We start from the raw sequence: 15,381 nt of genomic DNA, 5'->3' as shown, positions 1-15,381 counted from the left end.
TAACATTTGACAGAGATCTAAAAAAAGGAAAACAAGGGCAGAGTTCCCTTGCAGTGAGATTCTGTTGTGGATTTCACCTAGAAAGTTCAGCACAGAATAGGCGTTTTTGCTATCCAGTCTGTCCCTAAGTGCAGGACATGGTCCTAAAGTCAAGAGTCCCATCACGCTCTCGTGGATGCTTCTTCGTGGCTGGTGGTGGTTGAAACATAATTCTCTTAAGATGCTGTTGCTGCTGGAAACAGGGAGATAATACACAATGCTCATCCATGGAAAGCTACAGGGGGAGATTGTAGGGCAGTGCTGTGTAGGGGAAGGCAGAGGGGAAGTGAATGTAGAGTAAAACCAGACAACATTTCTAGGCATTTATCGAAACACGTGGAGGTTCCATTTCTAGGCAATGGAATAAGGACAAAATAGTAATCACGGTGCCAGGTTTGGGTTTGGGTTTTTTTTTCTGGGGATTAATAATGGGCCTGGAGAAGTTGATGGTCTGAGCAGCAGCCAAGGGACTCCAGCTGATTGCTAATCCTCAGGAAATGCCTTCTGCCTAAGTGGTGGTTGCTGGTTATTCCCTGATGAAGGTGGAGAAAACTGTATGCACATTGTTCTTTTCCATCTGGTATTCCCTGCTGATAAGGCACACATATTGTGGTCTTGCAGAAGTCAAAGAGGTGGAATTGGCTGGTGGATGACCGATTCATTTCTCATCTAATTAAATTAAGCTAATGAAGGCAATTCCACACTGCCATATACATACGTTGCCCTTTATTGGAGAAATAGGAGCAGGCGATCCCTAGTCTGGGAAGCTTGAAGTCTAAGTGGGATCAAACACAGCCTTGCAGCCTGCTGGCAGTGGGGTAATAAAGATCCAGGCGTCCTTGAATGAGAAAACTAGTTGAGGCAGCCAGCAGGAAAACTAGCCAAGCAAACAAGCAAGAGCTAGTTCAAGGGAGATTAGCACACAGAACGATATCGGGCCTTCTTTTGAACGTGAGAGGAAAACCTTGATGCAAGGTTGAACCAGTCTCTTTTCCTATCTTAAGTACTCTGTTTTATGGCAGAATAGTCTTTTGTGCTCCCACTTGCAACTTGAGGCTCTGCTAGCTGAAAGGGGTAGAGGTGTTGTGTGGGGGTGTCAACAGCCCAAATCCTTTGCCCGGATAGAAACTACACATGCATCTCTGGCAGAGTGGCAGCTTGTCTAACCCATCGCTTCTCCTTCTTTTTGTCCCTATATCAGTAGGATTTCATGGCTTGACAAATAACTTTCCTTTACGTGTTGCTTTTCATCTGAGAATTCATATGTACAAATCCTTTTTTTTTCCCCTCAGCCATTCATTGTAGGTGTGCTTTAGGGCTTGCTCAAACTAAACCTGCCTCTGCTCAGATTTCAATAAGCCAACGCATTACAGTTTTTGGTGTACTGTTTTGTCATAGGTAAACCCAAACGTGCCGAGCTCGATGGAGAAGCAGAGACGCAGAGAGGAAGAGGAGGAGCGCCAAATCCTTATAGCAGTGCAGAAGAGGGAGCAGGAACAGCTACTAAAGGAAGAGAGGAAGAGAGAGATGGAGGAAAAGGTCAAAGCAGTGGAAGGTACGTGTGGCCAGTGTGAAGCAGAGGTGGAAGCTTTTTAAGATCTGCTATTTGCATCCGCCTCTGCCAGACCTGCTAACGGGAATATCTTTTCTTGCGCTTACCTTGGATGAATTGGTCTGACCGTAGCTTCCTTTGTCTAGCTCCCTTGCTGTTGGTGTCTGTTCTCTAGTGCACCCTTCAACTGTGTCTTGTTTCTCAAGTCATGCTTACTTCCCTCCTTGCCAGAGCTGTACTTTTTTTTTCCTATTTGTGTTGTTCTTCAGTTCTCTTCTATCTCCCCAACTTGCCTCCAGCTGACTTTACTTTTGCCAAAGAGCATTTGGTCCAATGCATGATGAAAGAAAGATTCCCTTTAACGAGAAAGTGAAGAGGACAACATGGCAGTAGCAAGAGTGGTATTTTTGTATTGCTACTGGCCTTACCAACTGAAGAAGAAAAGATGAAGGGACCAGGCTAAATAGAGCACTAGAGGTGCAGCCTCAGGTGTTGGTCATGGTTTTTTGTGCAGATTTGAATGAAACACTGTTTTAACCTGTTCTGCAAGTAACAACCACATTGTGTTTAATATATCAGATCAAGGCACAGACAGCACACGTTTAGCCAGTACCTGTAGGCACTGGTGTCTAGAACAGGGTACTTTCTGATCACCTTCTCTCTGTCAACCCACCTTTTGGGGATTCCTTTAACTGCTGCTTTTGCCACCATGGCTGGCTGGGCTTTTGCAGTTCCAGGGAAAGGCTGAATATCTTCAGAAAGCTGTGGCAGTAAAGTGTGGCAGTACAGGGATCACGGATCCTTAAGTGGATAAAGAAACAGAAAAGGAAAAAAATATTAAGGTCATGCAAACCTTATAAACTTTCCAAGATGAAACAGTCTGCTACCAGATGTTTGATAGCAGACCAGATGTTATCTAAGAATAGTTTCTTTTACCTACTTACCTTTCTAACCTTAAGAAAATCCAATTACTTGCTTGGCCTTCATATATTCCTGGTCCTAACTAATCTGGCGCATTAAACTGAGAATCATCTAGCTTTCATACCTGCCACAGATACCTGTTTCACCTTGGCAAATTGCATATTCTCTGTGCTTCAATTCTCTATCTGTATAGACAAAATTTATCTTGAAGTTCCAGAAGAGCTGCAAAGATAAATGTACCTGTAAAAAGGTCTTGTTTTGGTATAGGCTATGTCCTTTTGTGGGTAAATTAAATCACTACATCATCTGGTGCAGAGGCATCAGAGCCACTCAAAGAAAGTGGCATGGAATTGGTCAGTAAACTGTTCTAAGCCAATTTAGCATACATTCATATTTTTCTTGGCAGATGCTTTTATTTTGGTTTGTGCAGTTTCTTTAAGTTTGGTTTAAACTTATCCCTAGTCAATCTAAGCTAAGTCTGGAGAAGTCTCCTTTTAAGCTTATGCAAAAGCTATTTGGAAAGGTTCTTTAAATGGCTGACTCGTTTGGTTAAATCACTGCAGTATTTTTCATCCCGAGAAACGGCAACCATCCAGGTAAAACTTCAGCTTCTTAATTGTCTCATTGCCAAGCACACTCTTCATTAGCATTTACTTTTATGACAGTTCTCACGAGGGACAGAAAGTGATTTGAAAATAAAGTAGTTTGTTTCTCTTGGTTCAGATTTGTTAAAACTGGACATCCACCAACAGACATCTCAGGGTAATAAAGATTTTCTTGTGTTTTGCGATCTGTTTGTGATTTAACATTAATTTTGTAAGGTCTTCTGTAGAGGAGTGGTGAGAAACACAGGGTGAAATATCTACTTTCAGATGAACTTCATCAGCACTTCACCTGCTGTTTTGGACTGTATGCCTGGCTTTAGACCACGTTGCTTTTTCCAGTCTGAAATTTCTCTTCCCCCCACTCCAACACACGCCCCAGGTAGTGAGCCTCCTGCAGGACCCATCTGTACGTTCCTGAATTTATGAGCTAAAGCAACTTTCTAGATTTCTACCACAACAGCAAGTTAGAGTTTCCCGGTTCTCTTCCCAGATGCTGCTCCAATACTGTCTTGCACATATGACTTTCTAGCTGTTTGAGATACTTTTTAGGGCATTGATTAGATTTTGAAAGCTGCTGGGTAGGACTCAATCCAGGCCAACAGTATCACATTGAGCTCTGCCAGTGATCTTTTAACGTGCTATATTAATCACTTGCTATGGAAGAGGGACCTGGTATTAATCCTGACAGAGCTTCAGTGTGGTACCAGGGTAACACTGCCTGATTCTTGTTGGTTTACCAGGTCAGACTCTTGGCAGACCTTGGTGGGTTTCCAAAATCTACCTCACCATACCTCTTGGCTACTATTGCCATGAGATTTTCCTTTTGCTGCCCAAATCATCACCTCAAGTTTTTCTCAGCTTTCTCACCTTAGATGTCAGTTACAATGTCATCTAAGTGATACTAATTTTACAAAAGAAGCATGAAGTACTGAACTATGCTTGAACAGACTCCGATGATCTCAGCTGCAATTTGATGTTGGACTTCTCATCGGTAAATGCTGTAATAGTTTCTGTAGGACATCTTAGATGTGAGTCTTGTCCTTCCAACTTCAGTGATTAGGGTCTTCCAACTGAAAATTTTAACTTACTTTTACCAGTCTTGTACCAGATCTGGACATGGACCTCCCTGGAAATACCCACCTTGTCAGTATTTTTAGTTTTCTCGTGCTTTCAACCCCCATCCCGAGTTTGATTTTGACTGATAGAGTTAGTAAATTAATACCCTTCCATTGGAGCTGGTGCTTCTTGAGTCTTTGACATTTTCCAAAGTTGGAGGCTCTGCTGGAGGGTATCAGCAAAGTCTCCACCATCTTCCTTCCACTCTATGTTCCCTGACGTGGCCTGTTTTCTGAGGTCTTACTCCTATGACATCTCTCCTTTAACATTACTTTCACAGAATTCTGCTCCTACAGAAAGTTGGTACAACCACAGGTGTTTAGCAAGTCAAATGAATTCAGATTTCCTATATGAAAAAGGAAATTAGGTTCATAAAAGCCCATAAACTTTCTATTATGAAGCAATCTGTTAGCCATCTGTCTGGTTGCAAACCACAGGTTATATTACCAGCGTTGCTTCTTCCTGCCTCCCATCTCTTAAACCAAAGCTGTCCTAGTGGCCCTTCCGATGTGGCAGCTTGCTCACTCTGGGTGCTGGCTGTGAAAGCCTGCCTGAGCAATCTTCCTAAAGCTAACCACAGTGGTGGAGGATATTAACAGCCCCAGTTACTCATTGCCACCCAGCTAGTAGATAGAAGTTCCCCTTTCCCTTGGTGCTGTTCTTCATCTACTTCAGTGCAAAACCAGCTTCCCTGAGTTCACCTGGCTGTGGTGAAGCATCTGAAGCATGGTAACAAGCCAGCAATTTCCATTGTACTGATCTATGCCTAGGTCTGTGCATTGAACTTCTCGCTTTGTACTACACCACGGTCAGAAATTTGTCTGGAAGCTGCCTTGGGTAACATCTGTATCTCAGTAGTGCTTCAAAATCAATGATTGTAAAGTGAAGGGAAAATGAAGAGGCATGTTGAAGCTACTCCATATTCTCACCTCCTCTGCTCCTGTGCTGCTGTTACTTTTGCTGAAAGAACAAGAACATTTTTTGGGAGTTCTTGAGAGCTGCAGGAACTGCTTTTGTTTTCCCTGCAAGATGTTGTTGACAAGTGATGAGTGGTTTTCCCCACTTTCCCCTGCAGAACGGGCCAGAAGGAGGAAGCTTCGTGAAGAGCGGGCCTGGCTGCTGGCTCAGGGGAAGGAGCTCCCCCCTGAGCTTTCCCACTTGGATCCCAGTTCCCCTACCAGGGAAGAGCGAAGGACCAAGGATCTGTGAGTATGCAGCTGGGTATGCAGCACACGAGCACGTTGCAGTAGTGAGTATGGGAAGGAATGAGGAGGGAGAAGTGAGGTTGGAGAACAATGAGGAGTAAGCTGAGAAACATCTGGCTTGGGTCCAGACTAGAGGAGTGTCTGTGGTGAGGCCTGTTTGTCAGCATCGTGACGCTGTTTGCGGGGCAGATGAGGGAAGATGAAGTATAAGACCATATCTTGCATGTCCTCAGTCTGCATATTCGACTGTTGTGTTTCCCATTACAGCTTTGAACTGGACGATGAGTTCACAGCCATGTACAAAGGTCAGTCCTACCCCAGCTTTCCCCTTTGCGTGACTTGCTCAAAGTGAAATACTCCCCTGGGCCTGTGTGTGTAACCATTCACCTTTCTTTTGCTGCTGCTGCCAGTTCTAGATGTGGTAAAGGCTCACAAGGACTCTTGGCCCTTCTTGGAGCCCGTTGACGAATCATACGCTCCCAACTACTACCAGATCATTAAGGTATGGGAAGTGGTCCAGCCATCTTGACTGATGCACTTTGTTGACTGGGATGCAGTTTTTTGGAAGTGTTTTTAAATTTTGTAGACTGTGTTACCCTTACAGTCAAACTGCATGACTCCAGTAGTCTCTTCTAGCCTTATGGGTCAAGGAAACCAAGGATGAGAGGCTGCGACACTAGCTGGGAACAGTCTCCTCTCCCCATCCCCTTTCTGTGAGGAAGTCAGCTGTGCAACTTGCTGTAACTGAAGGGAGGTTTTGTTGCATTTCAGGCCCCCATGGACATTTCTAGCATGGAGAAGAAGTTGAATGGAGGTCAGTACTGCACCAAGGAAGAATTTGTGGGCGATATGAAGACCATGTTCAGGAACTGTCTTAAGTACAATGGTGAAGGCAGTGGTAAGAGCAGTAAGATGCTAAGTTCGTCTATTTGCAGTTCTCAGACAAAGCAAGCAGTGATCTCTTCCTACTCACCAGTACTTGATTTGTGCTTATTCTCTTTCAGGGTATTTTTGGGAGGCTGAATGAAAGAGTAGGAGCTCCTGAATAATAAGGCCTGGGGTTCTGGGCAAGATTTTTGTCACAATTTGGACTCCCTTAGTATGGGAGATGGGGAAGGCAGAACATAAAAAGATAAAAAAGTCTGTTTCTTTCTGAGCTCATTCCTCCATGTGCCTGTGTGTGTGTGTGTGCACCCTTTTTTCTCATAATGTCTGACAGAGACTTTGAAAAGCCCTGGTTAGCTCCCAGTGTTTATGGGCTACCACAGAAAAATGAGGAATTAATCAGGCTTGTAGTAGTCCTTTGGGGTAGTTAGAAAGGGTAGGTTTTTTTAATTCCTTGGCAATTGAATGAACAACACAAGTCTGCAAATGGGGAACCCTGAATTTAATTGCCATTCTACGTGTCTCTTAGGTAAGAAATCAGTTCTCCTATAGTGGGTCATCACTGCAGACTGTCTCACCAGCACCACCTTGAAAGGGCAAATGGTTAGAGCTACTCAACTTGTCACTGTAGGCCTCAAGTAAAAGCATTCCTGCACTGCCACTGGGAGAGCTCTGTTTCCCAAGGAACTGTAGGATTAGTTTAGTGGAAACAACTGGAAAGTAATTTGCTTCAAGCCCTTGTCATTAACACCTCTCACATGCCTTTTCCTTCCTATCCAATCCAATGAAAAGTTAGACCCTCTTTGAGCAGAGCTGTCCTGTGGAAATGATGCAATGAGGACTCTGGTGTTGGCAATAGCTTTCGTGTCAGGGTCAGCGAGTGCTTTGGAAACTGTACAAAGATAAATATGTTTGCTGATTTTCCTCTGCCTTATAGCACACAATGGAGATTTGAAAGAGTCCAAGAAAAGCCTCTGAACTTAACGGAATAGCATTGCTGGAGTTCACATTATTTTTCCCTCTCAGCACTCTGCTGGCTAACTGTGCAGGTCACACGTCTCTGTGAGCAGAGGTGGTGCCTCTCATAATGCAGTTCTTGGCGCTGTGCGGGAACACCGAGTTAATGCTGACTCTGCAGGCTGTGCCGCTAATGGTACTTTGTCATGCCCATGTGCTCGTCCTCTGGGAGGGGTTGCTGAACAAATCTGACACTGAGTTGCTTGTTGAGTTTGAGAACGTAAGCCAAAGTTGACTGTTTAGAAACAAAAGTCTCTCCTCCACAAAGTTTCTTGGAGGAAGATGGTTTGTCTGATGGGGAAAGTCTGATGTTGCTCAGCTGTTTCTCTCTGTAAGGCTGTCTCTGATCTTGTTGGGGTTTTTTGACTGCAGAATATACCAAGATGGCTTACAACTTAGAGAGGTGTTTCCACCGAGCAATGATGAAGCATTTCCCTGGGGAAGATGGTGACACAGATGAGGAGTTTTGGATCAGAGAAGACGGGAGACGAGAGAAAAGGAGCCGACGGACTGGCCGCTCCAGCACAGGCAGTGTTTGGACTCGGTCAAGAGACCCAGATGGACCAGGCAAGAGGCAGCAACGCCTGGAAAATGGAGGAAAACCTCCACCATATCGAGCTACTTCCAGGGCTCCTGCTTCCTCCTCTTCTTCCTCTTCCTCCTCCTTCTCCTCATCCTCTGCAGAGGATCCAAGTGGCAACCCAGTGCAGCCTCCTCTCGAAGTGGGCCCTTCGAATGGGCGAGGCTTCCCTCGCTCTCTGCAGTATGGCGGCATGCCCAGCCCTGTGCCACATCCTGGCCAGATGGTAAGGACCAGTTTCTGCTGTTCTGCAGCCATCAGGCCTCTGGAGGGAGGGAAGTAAAGGGGAATGAATCTCTCTACTGTGAAATCCCTGCTACATTGCAAGACCCTTTTCCCAGGGACTAAGGGTCAGGACTATGATTTCTACAACTGAATCTTTTGCTGCCCTTAGATTTAGACTGATACAGTTTCAGTCTTTGCCACACTAGCTGGGAACAGTCTTCTGACGTTTCCCACCGCCAGCTTGTCTGCATGTGGGCTTGCACCATCCCTCACTCCCCTAGTCCTCTCCTCTCCTTGGAGAGTTACCCCCCGCAGTGCATGGAAAGCAATCACATTTTCTCTCATAACCTTCAGTTTATGATGCTAAGCAAGCTGGTCTTTTGTGTCTACAGTTTAGAGATGCCTGGTAACTTTGTGCTACCTGTGTACTACTGCATTTCATGCCTTGAGTATTTCTGTTCCTCACCCATCCTTCACTGTCTTTTCTGCTTACCCACTGATGCCTTGTGGTATGTTGTGGTATATCAGCTGCTCCGCAGATCCAGGCTACCCCTCACACTTTTAGACAGAGATGACATAAAATTTTTCGAGCGATTCTTGTGATGCAGACAGTGGGAGGCAGTAGGAGAGCTGGAGGCAATGAGCTCCTCTGTCATTCTGCTTGCATGCTCTTGTGGCCTCCATCTCTTCTTAGAGCAAACCACAGCCCCCTCCAGTCTTCTTGCTTGCTCCCAAGCAGTTGGGTGGCAAGCGAGTGCGTTATAACCTTGAGTGTAGGGATGCATGGCTGGGATATGAGAGGGTGGCTTTGACAGGAGAGCTGTGTCACCTCGGAGGGAAGGGACTACGGGTTTTTTATGGTATCTCCAAAAATCTCATCCACGTGCTTCCTCCAGCCTTGGCATCACCTCACCTGCCGCCTTTCTGAGCGTAACAAATTATTTTCTTTCTCCCTGCCATGCCCCTTCCTATCCCCCAGAGACCAGCTGTGCCAGGAACGTTTGGTCCCCTGCGTGGATCCGATCCCATGAAACTGTACGGCTCGCCACGAGTGCCTGAGCCCCATCCTGGAGACCCAGTCCAGCAGCACCAGCACTTTGCCATGCAGGTAAGAAACACTGCAGCTAGGAGATCCAGCACCCCAGAACCCACGGGCCTCCTCCACTCCTCGGTGCAGCAACTCTCACCAATATCCATGCCATCTCTGTTTCTCTCCCTCCTACCTAGCCATCCGTGGGACTGAGCGAGCACCGTGGGCACAGGCTGGCGGCCCCAGAGAAGCAGGCGTGTGCGGGACCGGCCCCCGTCAGCGGGCTGGGGCCCCGGCCAGGCGGCCTGCAGCTGGGGCGAGTCAGCGGCCCTTCACCTGACACCGTCTATCCACCAGCCCAGTTCCAGCAGGGCTTCCTCCCCACGAGGCACAACGGGCCCCCCGTGAGGCCACCGGAAGGCTCGGAGGTCCCCCCGGGGCACATGTACCGGCCTTACAAGTACCTGAACCGCGCACACCCGGCCCTGTGGAATGGCAGCCACAGTCAGGGCACCGTGGGACCGGAGGAGAAGGCGCCCATGGGATCATCGCTCCAGCCCCGTGGCCTGAGTCATGTGGTGGACCCCCGGGCCATGAGGCCACCACTGCCTCCCAGCCAGTGGACTGAGCAATCAAATTTCCTACCTCACGGGGTGCCTCCCTCAGGGTACGTCAGACCGCCCGGGAAAGCCACCGGCCAGAGGATGCTGCAGCCACCAGCCGCTCTGTTTGGGGGACCGCCTCAGGTTCAAAGAGGGTGCCAGGGTGGGGACTCCATGATGGACAGCCCAGAGATGATCGCCATGCAGCAGCTGTCCTCCCGCGTGTGCCCGCCGGGTGTGCCTTACCACCCTCGCCAGCCACCCCCCCCGCACCTCCCTGGACCCTTTCCCCAGCTGGCTCACGCCGCCTCCGCCACCGGTGTGCAGCCCCCAAAACCTGTTGTGGGGAACGGGAGCTCACAGGATCCCACCATGGAGACAGAAAGCAACCAAGGTAACACCTCAAGCCACCCCTTGGTAGCATTTGTCCTTCTCTGCCCACTTCTTCTGCCTGCATCCCTCCTGCCCACCTCCACTTTGCTCACTGCTGGACATCCTTCCCATTCCCCATGCCAGACGGGCGCTCTGCCCACTGGTGTGTGCCTGTGGAGAGTGGGCAGGAGTACCCTTAGGCCAGCTTTGTTGTTCTCAGGTTTCAAACCTGTAGGGACCCAAACCTTAACTGTCATGCAAATGCACAAAACCTGTGTCTGCAAATGTGGCTTTATTGGGATTTGTGCCCCTAGAGAAGGGGAAAGTACAGTCTGACCTTCAGACTAACTGGAGTCAATTTTTAAGCAGTGCCTACGGCTCAGAAACCAAAGCACATTTTTTTTCTAGAAAAGAATTAAAATCTTCATTAAGTCGTTGTGAGGCACACATATCTCTTTTTTTTTTTAATCTGAATTGGAATATATTTTCTGCTCTAAGCACCCTTTAGGTTTTTCTAAGATTGTTCCACTGTAACCTGCCAGAGGTCCCCTCCATCCCAGCTATGTCTGCAAGTTATCAGTTTGCCATGGGGTTGCAAATGCAAAGCACAGGCTGTGAAGCTTCTAGAGCACGCTCGGAGTTAATATAAAAATTGGATCTGCAGAAAGTTAGTTTAGGAAAGAAGATGTTTCTGAATAAATGATTTAAATGTACTCCTTTGAGTACATGTCAGTATAGCTTCTCCTCTGAAATGCCCATGTGCCTTGTGGGCTCTCAGCATCTCAAAATCTTAACACACGGGATTGCCTGAAAGCCCCTGAGCAGCTGTGTCAGTTCAGGTGGGATGACAGCGTGTTGTGTGTGCCATCACAAGTTTCTTTCTAGCTGAATTTCATTCGTTCTAGCTAGTAAACTAGAGATCAAAAACAACCCCTTAAAATAAAACAAACCTAAAGTGGAGATCAAAAAACCCCAGAGATCAAGGAAAAACAAAATTTTTTTCATTAATTCTAGCTGGTAAACTGGAGATCAAAACCCTTGCATCTTTTATCGATCCCTTGTGTGCTTGCACTGAAAGGAAACTCTTTCCTTCTGTGGCATTGCTTAAAAGCCATCATCATTTAACTGTGCTGGATATAGAACAGAGACTAGGGGAGGATGCTGAGTGATTGCAGGGCATAGTCGAATCTCCAGATCACAGTAGGATAAATATAGCTGCGATCGGCTCCACAGCATCTCGGCGTGTGGTAGCGCTTCTGACCAAGCTGTGGTCAAGTGGGATTTGTGGACTAGAAGGGGCAAGGCAGCCTGAACTCAAACTGTCCTTACCCTGACTTCTTGTCTTGCTGTCACACAGCCTCTGCACACCAGACCAAATCCACGTGTGCAACGTTACTCCAGTTGGAGCTGTGACTTACTTGTGGTTTGCAAACTACAGCATGCCTGTATCTTGAGGGTCCAATCTACACATGCCATCTTTCCAACAGAGGTGCAACCTCATGAACAGTTTTGAAAAGAGCTCTTTTAAAAGAACCAGCTACTAAAGGTCACCCAACTTTGCAAAAACGCCCTCTGGAATTGCTAAAGGTCTCTGAAGGCGAGATTGTGATGGCTGTGGGAAGGTGGTTGTAGCCCCACAGAAGGGCAGTTGTTCAGGTGTCATACTTCTACAGTCCTGTAGAGAAGTTTGTGTAGAGGACAGGGTGTTGTAGGCTTTGGAGTCCTTAGGATAGAAGGACTTTCATGACTTTAGAAAGTTACTCTTTTTTTGTCTTCCATTTGCACACAAGTGGGATGCTTTTTCCATCCAGATGTTAGGGAGCTGTCGGTCAGAACTGACCGGCAGCTTTGGGTCAGCAGCAGAAGAGGATGCTGAGTGGCTACTTTGGTAGACCTGGTTGAGCTGTCAGGAATTACTCTTTGGCATTTGTGTTTTGAGTGAGCATGAGAAAGTGTGTGTATGGGTCAGATGGGAAGGAACTATTTCCGAAATTAGACTGAGGTGTGACTTTTTCCCTCTCTCTTTCCAGTGGAGCCACCGACAGGCGTGGAGGAGAAGGCTCAGTGCATCAGCATTCCCGACGGGGCCTACGCCAAACTCCTACCTCATCCCAAGCCCCCGCTGCCCATGGAGTGCACCAGGCGTGCCTTGCCCCTGGATGGGGAGGGGGACAGCTCTGGCGTGAAGAGCGACCTGAAGGCGGGGCAGGGCAAAGGCGCGTGGCCAGCAGAGAGCGGCTACACCAGCGGCCCAGGCTGCATGAGGGACCTGGTACCCGCCTCTGAGAGAGGAGTTCCCCTGCCTGAGAACGGGGCGGCAGGCGAGGGGCCGGTGGGCAGCGCTGAGGGGAAGGGGCTATCTGCCAACGTGCTGGAGAAGCCCCTCTGCAGCGGGGGGAAGGCGCTGCCCGAAGCAGCTGTACCTTGCATGGGGCAGGGCACCACCCTCCCCAGTGTGGATGCTGGTTCCATGGGGGCTGCCCCCAACCAGTTCCATCCTCTCTACATGCCCGGTCTGGAATACCCGAATTCAGCGGGGCGATACCACATCAACCCGGGACTGCAGGGGTTTGGCCCCATGATGGGGGGGAAGCCACCTCCTCCTGCCTCCCACCCCCAGCATTTTCCCTCACGGGGCTTCCAGCCGAGCAGCACCCATCCCGGTGTGTTGCCCCGGTATCGGCCCCCCCAGGGCATGCCGTACCCCTACCAGCCACAGCCTCAGCCTTCCTACCACCACTACCAGCGACCACCCTACTATGCTTGTCCACAGGGCTACTCGGACTGGCAGAGGCCTCTGCACCCCCAGGCCAGCCCCAGCGGGCACCCCACTGCCCACCCGCCCCTGGCCAGACCCCCTTTCCCGGACCGGGGGTCTGCCAGCAGCTTGCAGGGCTGCGAGGCACTGAGTGCCGCCTTGGCCTCTCCCAGCCGCATGGACGTAGCAAGTGCCAAAGAGGTTTCTCCAAGCGATGGGCAGGAGCTGGGGCCTGAAGAGGAGAAGTCTGAGGAGTCCCAGGAAAGACCAGAGAGTCCCAAAGAGTTCCTTGACTTGGACAACCACAACGCAGCCACGAAGAGGCAAAGCTCGGTGGCAGCGGGGGAGTTCCTCTACGGAGCTCCTCCACCACACCTGGGCTCAGGAATGGGATTCGGCCCCTCAGCTTTCCCTCCCCATGGGGTGATGCTACAGACTGGCTCTCCTTATGCGTCCCGACATCCCACCAGTCATTTCCAGCCCAGGACATACGGATCACCCATGAATGCTCACCTGTCTCATCATCCGGCCTCTGGCCAGGCTAATGGCCTCTCTCAGGAGGGACCCCTGTACCGCTGCCGAGAGGAGAACATAGGCCACTTTCAGGCCTTGCTGATGGAACAGAGAGGCAGTGGAGGTGGCATGGGGGGGCCACCCCAGGACTTGTATAGACCCTCGGGGTAAGATCACGTTTTCTGCGAGAAGGCAAGGTGGGAGGGGGGGATGATGCCTGGGTGACGATAAGTGCTAGATGGCTCAAAAGGATACGGCTTGAAGTCAGAGAGGATGGCAAATGAAGACAAAAGGCTAACAGGTGACTCTTAGACCCTTGTAGTAAGAGGTCTCTTAAACTGGAGAGAGTCTTGCTGCAGCTCCTTAAAACAAGTAGCAACCGCTATGATGGAGACCTATTAGCCTGTCCCATCCATCCGCACACAGTGTTTTGTTTTATGTGATAGTGTTTACTTAATGTGTCATCCAGGGTTGTGCATTTCTTAATCAAATGACCTCTTGCCATTTTCTAAGCAAGTTTCTTATTGCCTCTTTGTCATAGTGGGGCAGGGTAGCTAAGAAGTGGAAGTGAGCCCCGTGTTATGAACTCCTTTAATGTTGCCCCCTTTTTCCCGTCCTCTTGCTTTTCCCTTCCTCTCTGCCTTAAATTTTCCTCACAGAAATTTGCTTCTCGCTCAGATTGCACATACCACAGTTTATTCCCAAGTGGAAAATTCTGCTGCTCCAAAAATTCCCTGTTCAGAGTTTATAAATATGTTTTGAATGTTACTGTTCTGTCATGGTCCCAGCACAGCAGTCCTTCTTCTAGTATTCAGGGAGTGTGTCTTACAACTAAGCCATTTGAGGAGTGGCGTGGATTAAAGGTTGTGTTTTGGGGGAAAGCCAGAAAGAAGAATACACGAGACGCATGCTTGCATGTGAATGCTGTGTGTGTGCATTCAGTGAAGTAGAGGGGATTTGCTCTTGATGTTCATGTGCTAAAACTCTCTCCGTTCAACCTGGCTCCAGAATGCAAATGCATCAGGCTCAAGTTGCCTTCCCGAAGATGCCTACAGCAACCATGTCCCGGGAAGATTTGACGTCACAAAAACCATCAGCGTTGCCTCTGGATCAAGTAAGGGCTGCTGGAGAGTGCAGAATTGAAATGCAAGTCTTCCTCTTCCCGCTGGTTAAAGGAGTGACATGTTTGATGAGAGTGGGAAGGACTGGAGGAGGCTGGGAAATGAGCTACTGCTGTGCAGAGGGAGATGGGGGTGCTGGCTGTAAGACATAGCCTAGACAGCTCAATAGTGCTAGCTTTGAACCGATCGCATGCAATCTTGTGGCTTCTCCTTTCTAAAGCTGCTGGTTAAAGCCTCCAACTCTTATTCTTCCTCTTCCAGAGCTAGTTCAAGGAAGGAAGGACCTCATGAAGACGAAAGCCACGCGTGATTTGGACAAGGAGGAGGAGGAGGGGCAGGCCTTCCTCCCCCTCTCCCCTCACCCGAGCAGCATGTAGCTTCCTGGGTCCGTGGAACACGGTGCCGTGACGGCTTTTGTGTTGGAACCGTGGAGCGGTGCCGGGCTCCAGCCAGCCGAGCAGCTGGCTCACCACCACAGGGCCAGCATCGCCAACGAGTGGCTTTCCCTGACCGGAGTCTGCATCTCATTCAGGGTTTGAGGGGGGTTTTTTTTTGGGTGGGGAGGGCTGGGGTGGGGGCGGAAACTGTCATTGACTGCTAAACTCAGGTATATTTTTCAGGGTGGAAGAGGACGATGATGGAATTTTACTTGTAGTATTAACGTGTGTGTTTTGGAGCTGGATCCAGTTTACAGAATTTAACCTGTTGCCTTTTTAAATAAATTTCTGTTGTTGGTGAATGTATTGTACATAATGGGGGAGGGGGTGGGCCCAGCTTGTAGTGGGCTTAGCACTGGAGAAATCCTTAACTGTTTACAATCATATCACACTGAAATCTTTC

General features: G+C 48.7%; 1 protein-coding gene across 1 annotated transcript in view; it reads left to right on the top strand.

Annotated features, from left to right (window-relative positions):
- The window catches only part of LOC104557117 (chromatin remodeling regulator CECR2), a 45,164-nt gene extending 30,112 nt beyond the window's left edge, over positions 1–15,052 (top strand). Inside the window, exons 8-18 of the mRNA XM_061988873.1 lie at positions 1,438–1,594; positions 5,309–5,438; positions 5,706–5,743; positions 5,849–5,940; positions 6,210–6,336; positions 7,713–8,146; positions 9,125–9,253; positions 9,373–10,171; positions 12,180–13,587; positions 14,429–14,534; positions 14,803–15,052. Of these exons, the coding sequence (XP_061844857.1) occupies positions 1,438–1,594; positions 5,309–5,438; positions 5,706–5,743; positions 5,849–5,940; positions 6,210–6,336; positions 7,713–8,146; positions 9,125–9,253; positions 9,373–10,171; positions 12,180–13,587; positions 14,429–14,534; positions 14,803–14,808 (3,426 nt within the window). The 3' untranslated portion in view covers positions 14,809–15,052. The remainder of the gene's footprint in view (positions 1–1,437; positions 1,595–5,308; positions 5,439–5,705; positions 5,744–5,848; positions 5,941–6,209; positions 6,337–7,712; positions 8,147–9,124; positions 9,254–9,372; positions 10,172–12,179; positions 13,588–14,428; positions 14,535–14,802) is intronic.
- The last annotated feature ends 329 nt before the right edge of the window (positions 15,053–15,381 follow it).

This window comes from Colius striatus, chromosome 1 (assembly GCF_028858725.1).
Source record: "Colius striatus isolate bColStr4 chromosome 1, bColStr4.1.hap1, whole genome shotgun sequence".
Taxonomy (NCBI): Eukaryota; Metazoa; Chordata; class Aves; order Coliiformes; family Coliidae; genus Colius; species Colius striatus.
The sequence above is the reverse complement of the archived record's forward strand: the minus strand, read 5'-3'. Positions and strand labels throughout refer to the sequence as shown.